Genomic DNA, 7,869 nt, shown 5'->3' with positions numbered 1-7,869 from the left:
TTTGTAGACCAGGCTGGCCTCGAACTCAGAAATCCGCCTGCCTCTGCCTCCCGAGTGCTGGGATTAAAGGCGTGCGCCACCACGCCCGGCTCTGAGTCTCTCTTTAGACCACAAAATACACACACTTCTTTTTTGAGATGGGGGTCTTGCCATGTAGCCCAGGCTGGCTTCCAATTATGTAGCCAAGGATGCCCCTGAACTTCTGATTCTCCTGTCTCAGCCTCCCAAGTACGGCAATTACAGATGTGTGCTACCATGCCTGGCTTTGTTTGCTGAGAGTATGAATAAATGGTCCTTTCTCTCTGGGAGGTATATGTTGGAGTTTTAAGTCCCGTAATAAGGCACTTACCTGAAGAAGGCCTCGGGTTCCTACTTTATAAAATAGAGACATCCAGGGGGGAAAAATAAAATAAGGTGGAGATATCTAAGACTGGCATGTTACCACCACCCTTGCCTGGTGGGTCTGCCACTGAACTCAGCTTGTGCTCACACTGATTTTGCTTCGATGTAGGAGCCAGTGGTGCCCCTCTGAGCCATGGCAGGATCCACACTGAATTCTAGGGGCCCAGAATTAGAATTGACCACAAAAAGGAAGGGCCTGAGGTCTCAGAAACCTGGCTCCCATGAGAGGAGCCCCACATCCTGCCCCTGGGGTTGCCTGAGCATCCCTGCAGACATTCCAGGTCCTTCCCCTGGGAGTGAGTGCTACACGTCCTGTCTCATTCCCAGAAACGGCCTGCCCGCCCCGCCCCGCCCCAGTCCCTTATTTCTAGTTATCAAGCTTCAGGCAGTAGACACCATTTATTGAGCACCTGCAGAGTGCTCCATCCTGTACAAAGGATAAGGGAGGAAGGGAAGACATATAATGGAATAGGGGGCCATGCTGTTTAGAGCCTTGAAGAGCCAGCAGCCTTGTGTGTGGCCCCTCCTGGGTGGTGGAGAAAAGGCCAAAAGAACCGTGGCCACCCTCCCTGCCAGATGTTAGATATCAGATGAACTTGTCCCTTATCACACACTTTTCCCTCCTGCGGAGGGAGGGGCATAGAAGTGGGCAAGGAACACTGGTGGCCTAGTGACTAGTTTAGAACCCTATACTGACTAGATGTGGATTTGAAAGTCTACCTCCTGTTGGTATGTGCATCACATCTAAGTTGGTGCCCTGGTGCTCAGAGGCCCAGGAGAGCAGCTCTGAGCCTGGCTGTGGTTCTCCTTTGTCAGGAAACAATCCTTTTCTAAGAATCTCTGACTCTAAGGGCTCTCTGCTCTGCACGTCCCAAGCTGCTATAAGAGTGTGAGGCCAGTGACTGTCCACATTCTGCGGCTCTTGAATTCTCTTTAGCCACACCCCTCCCACTGCTCGCAGCGGGGTAGGGGAGTGAAGAGGGTGGGTGACCCTCAGCAGCTTCTCAGGCTGTATGCGCCCTCTTGTGGCTATTGGTGGGTATTTTTCTCTGCTCAAATTTGCAGTGGGCTTCCCTCTGGGGCTGCTGCCTGAGCCTGGAGGGCTAGTCTGCTGCAACGTCTTGGGAATTACCTAACCTGTACTGCCGTGGGACCCACAGCTACACCATTCCTCATTATCAAGCTTTAGTAAGGACCCAAGGAGTGGGGTATGACGGCAATGTTTGTGGAGCACCTCTCTGTTCTGGAAACTTCTCTTCCTGCTAGCGTGCATTATTTCTCAGGGTCCAATTTCCCAGAAAGACTTCAGTGTCTCAACATATTTCTGATAGTGAGAAAAGACTGGAACATAGATGCTTTCTCTCCTACGGCCTGACCTCCAGGGTGACTACCATCTCTGAACTGACCGGGGAAGAAGACACAGGTGAGAGGACTGCCTGGTAGAGGCTGCCTACGGGACGGGCTTGCCATAGCTGCTAACACTCATTCTTTCTTCTTTCTCCTGCCTGAGCTGAGCCACCAACCATCCATGTAGGTCCTGGGTCGCTCTAGGAACCCTGCAGAACAGCAGTCATATCCCTTCTTTGCACACCAGATGCTATATCTGAGAAGAGCTGTTAGTCTGGGGAGCTTTGCTGCCATTCTGGTTCCCTGACCCCTAAAACTAGAAGAGACTGGAGTTGCACAGGGTCTTGATGCTCCAGCATCTCTCCATGGGCAGTGGGAGAGGCAAAAGAAGCCAGGACTACCCTCCCACCATGCCCCTATGGCCATCAGGAGGATTTTTCCCTTACCAGACATGTTTATCCCTGTGGGCTATGGGGAGACAGAAGCCAGGGGCCTTAAACAGAGGGTCTGTGAGTCTCCCAGCTCTCTTAACGCTGCTCTAGTCTATATGGCCAGCATCCTGTTCCCTAGCAGGTGGACTCATGAAGATCGGCTAGAGGTGGTGGCAGACACCACAGAGAACTGTGGGTGGGTGGTAAAGGAAGCTTGGCCGCTGGGAAGAGTGGACTTAGAGGCTCCCGGGGGCCCAGGTAACCCCTTTGGTTCTTCCTAGCTACTCTTCCAAAGCCTGGCTTCCTTCTGCCTTTTGTTCCTCTGGCCCTATGTGACCTCCTCTGGCCTGATCCTTGCCTTCTTGGTCAACAGCTATCCGAGGTTTCCCTTCTCTGTTTAGACCCCCTGTCTCCTCTTCCCATGCTCCTGCCTCTGGCCTCTTGCTGCCTGTTTTTGCCTTCTCTGCTACAGCCTCCTGGGTCTCAGGGCGCTCTGCCCGGCGATAGATGAGGTAGCCAGTTGCAGGAAGCCTGTGGGCTAGGGCTTCAGGGGGCAGGCGATGGTAGCCCTGGTCCTTGTAGAGGAAGAGGCCAAACGCATCTGGTTGGGTCACTCGGAACTTGGTAGCACAGAGTTGGCTCAATGTGGCAATTGAAGACCCTGGGGGCACAGCCAGGGTCTTGGAGGTGCAACCTGTGCTGGGGTCCTGGTAGGCTACTCGGAGGAGATGCTGTGCAGAAAGCAAGAACAAGTCCTTAGCTCTGTTTGGCACTGCCAAAGCACGAGGGACAGGCCGAAGGTGTGTAATGACAGAGTGGGGTGGTCCACGTCCATGGTGGGCCTGACTGACTTGTGGGCTCCGAGGGGGACATTCAGGCAGGGAGAAATATGTGTGGGATAGCGGTATGGTGCAAGGCCAGCCAGAGGGAACTTTATGAAAAGATCCATGAGGAGAATTCACTGTGTGCTGGGCTCTCTCCATAACTATTCCTAGGGCTACCTACCTAGAAACATTCCCGCACAGTTTACCAGTACACCTACCCTTTATGGCAACCCAGGTGCCCATTTTAGAGATGAGAAAACCAAGGCACAGACAAAAAGTGATAGAGCTGAGATGAATCATGTCAGTAGAGTTTCTGTGCTGATTCAAGGAGGCTGCCCTGAAGCTCACAGTCCAGTGCCTGTCCCATGGAACATATCCTCCTGAAGGGCTGATCTGATACTCAGATGGGCCTTTATCTCAATTATAGGGTGATGCAAGGCTAGTGGAACTGTGCTGGGTGACGTCAGAGTCCCTCTGAGCATGGCCAATAGGGGAAAGATGTGGGGACCGGCTCTTTACCTGGAAGCTGTGGGTGGCCGGCAGGCGGCGCTGTTCCCAGAGGGCCAGGGAGCGCTGGAGCTCCTGTGCTGGGCTGAGTGGCAGTGCTCGGGCCTGGCTTAGGCCACTCAACAAGGCCAGGCTGGCTGAGAGGCTGGTCAGGTAGTAGCCACCTGAGACACAGGATACATAGAACGCAGCTCAGGCTGGGGTATGGTGTCCTGCCTTCCCTTCCTTGCTTACTAAAGACCTACCGCAAGCCCCAGTTTCACCCAGACAGGAAATGAGGAAACCCTTACCCTCTCCAGTGAGCAGGGTGGGTTCCAGTAGCTCTGACATGTACTCAGCTTCTAACAGGAGGTCAGGAAGGTCGCACTGGGCCAAAACAAGGCTCAGCAGAGGCAGGAACTCATCAGCACCTGCATTCTCTCCTGTGGAGACATGGAAGAAGGCGATTCCAGCCTCCTCAGAGGTCCAAAGGCTAGGGTCCAATCTCCATGCTAGACAGTGTGACCCTCCCCTCCACCTGCTAGACCCCTAAGTGACTAGGCAACAGACCAGGGCCATCATAGCAACCTCAGGGAAGGTTCCAGGGCAGAAAGGCACTATTCTCTAGAGTTCCTGGGGTGGGAGTGGGAGCTTTCAATCTTGTTTGCAGTTCTGGGGTTCTGGGACAGGCTCCCTGTGGAGGGAGGTGATGCGTGGCTTCTACTCAGAAAGAGTGGCACAGGGGAAGGTGGTGGGGGTCCTACCTGCCTGGCTTTTCAGGGCTGTGTATAGCAGCTTGCAGGCCTGCAGGAGCCACTTGACCTGGGCACTAGGTGAGTAGGCACGAAGGAGCTGCAGCAGCTTCTGGCGCACCTGTTCTGTCTCCACTGGGGAAGAAAGGGTCAGGTGGGACCCGAAGGCTCCAGGCCCCTGGGTCCGGGCCAGGCGGAAGCCCTCAGCTAGGCGGCCGAGGGAACCATCTGTGGAAAGCCGGCGCCGCAGGCGGGCAGCTAGAATGGGTCGAAGAGGCTTGAGAACAGAGCGATGCAGGGACTTCTCCAGGACCAATTCTGCCGGAGAAGAGGTGGTTGTAGTCAGGGGAAAGAAGCCCAGAAGAACAGGAGGCCCTGGCCAAGGTAGGAGGTAGGGAGAAAGGGAGAAAGTTGGGGATGGGGACGGGGAATTCAGTGCAACAGTAAGAAAGAGGGTGAGGGTGGGGCACAGGGAAAGCAGCAGTATGTCACTAGGCACCCAAGGCATGGAGAGAGAAGGACAAAGGAGGATGGAGAGCCAGGGACATGAACCTGTGGAGGCCAGGGCTCGGGCCTTACCCAGCCGCTCCGGTGGTAGCAGCTTCTCAGGGCCCAGCTCTGCGCTCAGCATGGCCCGGGCCCGACTCAGGGCCTGGCGGATACCCTGCAACTCCCGGGGCTCGGGACCAGCCCGAACCTGGGTCAGTAGATCCTGCACTAGCTGACCCACGGCTGTGTATCGGTTTTGCATTAGCATTGTGGCTGCCCGGCCCACCTGCCTCTCCGGTGCCAGCAGAGAGCAGAAAGCAGAACTCATGGACCGAAGCAGAGGCCGCCGGTGCCTTGGGCGGCTTAGGCGTGGGGAGGTTGTAGGGCTTCCTGAAGAGCCCTCCTCCTCTGAGCTGCTGGGAGAGCAGCAGTCCACCTCCTGAAGGGAAGGTAGGGGAGGAAGACATGGGCTGGCAGCACTTCCTGGCACACGGTATCCTACTGAGCTCTCCCTCTGCAGCAGCTGTCGAGGGGGCAGTCTTTCCGTTTGGCTGGAAGATGTCCCTGGCAGCACCGGGACTGGGGGAGGCGGCACAGCAGGTGGAGACAGAGGGCTGGAGGTCTCTGTGGACACACGCACTTTGAAACTCCTCTTGAATTTCTCTCGTTTGGTGGGGCCCAGATCCCCGGGGAAGAGGGGGTTGAAGAAGCAGAGGGCAGCACCAGTGCCCTGATCCAGCTCTTGAGGGGAGCGAGCCTTCAGCCGGGGTATGGGTGGGGCTTCCGAAGGTCTCTGTTGGTCCTTGGTGTTGAGTGAGGAACTCCAGAACTCTAGCAATGAGAAACCAATGGGGGAGGGGGGCGGCTCAGAGTTGGCTCTGCAGGATGCCCACAAAGGAAAAATCTTGGTTGCTCTTTCTTCCCCCATTGACCTCTGTGTGTCCATCTGTGTAACAGGCTGCAGGGACCCTTACCCATGCCCAGATGGGAGATGGCCTCCAGCTCTTTGTGGGTGGCTGCCTGATGAATGGCTTTGGGGAGTCGGAGAGGGAGGAGGAGAATGTCCCTACGGTCAGAGCAAGGAGCAGTCAGGAGTGAGCGGGGTTCAGATGCAGGCAGTCCCGGGAAGCAGGCCCAGGGTCAGCAGGTGCCCCCCAGGCAGGCTCACCTGGTACGGCAGTAGCCACAGATGAGCTGCACCAAGTCCTGGAACATGAGCTCTGAGCCCTCCAAAGAGACGCCTGAGAGACATTGGGAGTGAGGCTGTTCTCTGGGGACCTCCCTCCCCTGCCTGTCTTCCAGCCCCTGCCCTCCAGGCCACCCTCCTCACCGCCAGTACTCTCTTCGATATAGTGGCTGGAGACAAAAGAGGGGCCACTAGCTTCTGGCAGCCGCACACACAAAGCCTGGCACTGGCGAGTGTTAGATTTCCGCACCAGGAAGGTCTGCGAATGAACGAGATTAGGAGGCTCTGGTCCTCCATGTCCAGGCTGGTTCCCTCCCATCCTTGGCGGGCTAGGCCTTGAGGGAAGGGAGACTCACCCCTGGAGGCTCTGTCCTCAGCACGTGCAGCGCGGCTGCAGCGTTGGCCCGCAGCTGTAACCACACAGGCCGGGTGATCAGCAGCCGCTCCCGAAGGCTCACAGTACGCAGTGGCTGTTGGGACCCGCCTGCCTGTACCCCTCTGGCATCAGGTGTGTCATACAGTGGGTCTGTAGATGGCCTGGGGGCAGACACCCAGACCTGAGCAGGGGTCTGGGGTGAACACCTCTTCCCATTCTGGGCTTCTCATCTATCCTGTCCTTGCCAGATCCTCTTAGAACTGCCCTCACCCGATGCACCTGGCTGACCCCCCAACTTTACTAACTTTTCTTTCTGTTGGTGCCCAGGTACAAAGTTCAGGTTGGTGGCTCCCAGAGGGTGTGCTCCGGTCTCACCAGGGTCTTCCATGGCTGGGAGCTCCTTCGGCTTCTCCTGGGACTCAGGAAGACAATCCAACCCCCAAGGCACAGGCGTGCACATTCCTGGCGGTGAGTAACACTTCCTGAAGGCGGTTCACCCTGTCACACCCCGCCAGTTAACTCTTGTATGTCCACTCCATGTAGCCAGTGTCCACCTCTTCTACTTAGACAGTCTTGAATGGCAGAGGAGCCCTCCATGCCAGTGTCATCATCAGGCCCCGGCTAAGGGAGGACCACCCCCACACAGAACCTCCTCACACTAGGCAGTGGGGGAGGGAGGGGTTAGGCCGGACCAGCCAAGTTCCCATAGACCCAAGCCGCACCCCTGGGTCACCTTAAGAAGTCTGTGGTCACTGGCTCATCGGCTCCAGCCTTGCAGGGGGGGGGGGGGGCAGCCTTGTGGGAGAGCACCCCCTACTGGTTGCAGATGACTCATTCCTGAACCTAACTTGGGTTTTGTGATTTCAGGTTGCTATGGAGAAAGGATGCTGTGTCTCCATGGAAACTAAGCTCTTTGCTTAACTGAGGTTCTGGGGGTGGTTCTGACACTCACTGTTAACCAGAGGGGGAGTGTGGGCTGTGAGGTCGACAGCACTTGGTGCTGCTGCTAGCTGCCTCCCACACACAGGCCCTGCTAGCTAGCCTGCCTTGCCAATCTGCCAAGTGTCAGGGGCAGGTGCAGACATGACCTGGCCTCCAGGCATGTCCAAAAGTCCCTTCACTGCACAAGGCCATGTGCTTCACCTGCTTGCCTGTGCCATGCGGGGCTTCCTGCTCTGGTCCCAACTTCCTCTCCCAGGCTTTTCTCTAAGTCACAAACTACAGGGACCCCAGCAAAGTCTGTCTTAGGCGCTCCCACAAAGCCTTGATTCCCTTTAAAGATACAGCAGCCACACATCAGTCACACCAAGGTCCCAGGTTAAATTTTATTCCAGTCTTTGGAATCTGAGAGGCAGACACCAGGAATAGCCCTGAGAAAGCCTGGGAAGCCATCCTCTCCAGCGGCAGTCAGGGTGGACAAGGCCCACCATGCCTGCTTCAGAGTTCCTCCTACAGTTGGGCCTGGCTCAGCGGCTGAGGGCCAGGGTTCAAGGTCAGGAGGGCTGCTGCCGTGACTCTGGGTGAGGCCTGGTCTCTGACTCTGGGTGAGGCCTGGTCTCTCTGGGGGGGGGGGGGG

At 56.5% G+C, this 7,869-nt stretch overlaps 1 protein-coding gene across 4 annotated transcripts in view; it reads right to left on the bottom strand.

Moving 5' to 3' along the window:
• Positions 1–800: 800 nt before the first annotated feature.
• Positions 801–7,869, bottom strand: part of LOC110285795 (breast cancer metastasis-suppressor 1 homolog) — a 16,144-nt gene continuing 9,075 nt past the window's right edge. Inside the window, exons 1-11 of one of the 4 annotated variants that reach the window (XM_021152209.2) lie at positions 7,027–7,071; positions 6,599–6,755; positions 6,274–6,454; positions 6,062–6,176; positions 5,900–5,972; positions 5,706–5,797; positions 4,822–5,562; positions 4,255–4,560; positions 3,802–3,933; positions 3,524–3,675; positions 801–2,911 (exon numbers count right to left, since the gene is read on the bottom strand). In XM_021152209.2, coding sequence (XP_021007868.1) covers positions 2,462–2,911; positions 3,524–3,675; positions 3,802–3,933; positions 4,255–4,560; positions 4,822–5,562; positions 5,706–5,797; positions 5,900–5,972; positions 6,062–6,176; positions 6,274–6,454; positions 6,599–6,753 — 2,397 coding nt within the window. In that variant the 5' untranslated portion in view covers positions 6,754–6,755; positions 7,027–7,071 and the 3' untranslated portion in view covers positions 801–2,461. Of the gene's footprint in view, positions 2,912–3,523; positions 3,676–3,801; positions 3,934–4,254; positions 4,561–4,821; positions 5,563–5,705; positions 5,798–5,899; positions 5,973–6,061; positions 6,177–6,273; positions 6,455–6,598; positions 6,756–7,026; positions 7,072–7,869 lie in introns of those variants that run through there. The other 3 variants (XM_029472623.1, XM_029472624.1, XM_029472625.1) reach the window with 3 other exon arrangements.

The sequence above is a fragment of the Mus caroli genome, chromosome 19 (genome assembly GCF_900094665.2).
Source record: "Mus caroli chromosome 19, CAROLI_EIJ_v1.1, whole genome shotgun sequence".
In the NCBI taxonomy this organism is placed as follows: Eukaryota; Metazoa; Chordata; class Mammalia; order Rodentia; family Muridae; genus Mus; species Mus caroli.
Note: the sequence above shows the minus strand (reverse complement) of the source record. Positions and strands in the feature narration are given on the sequence as shown.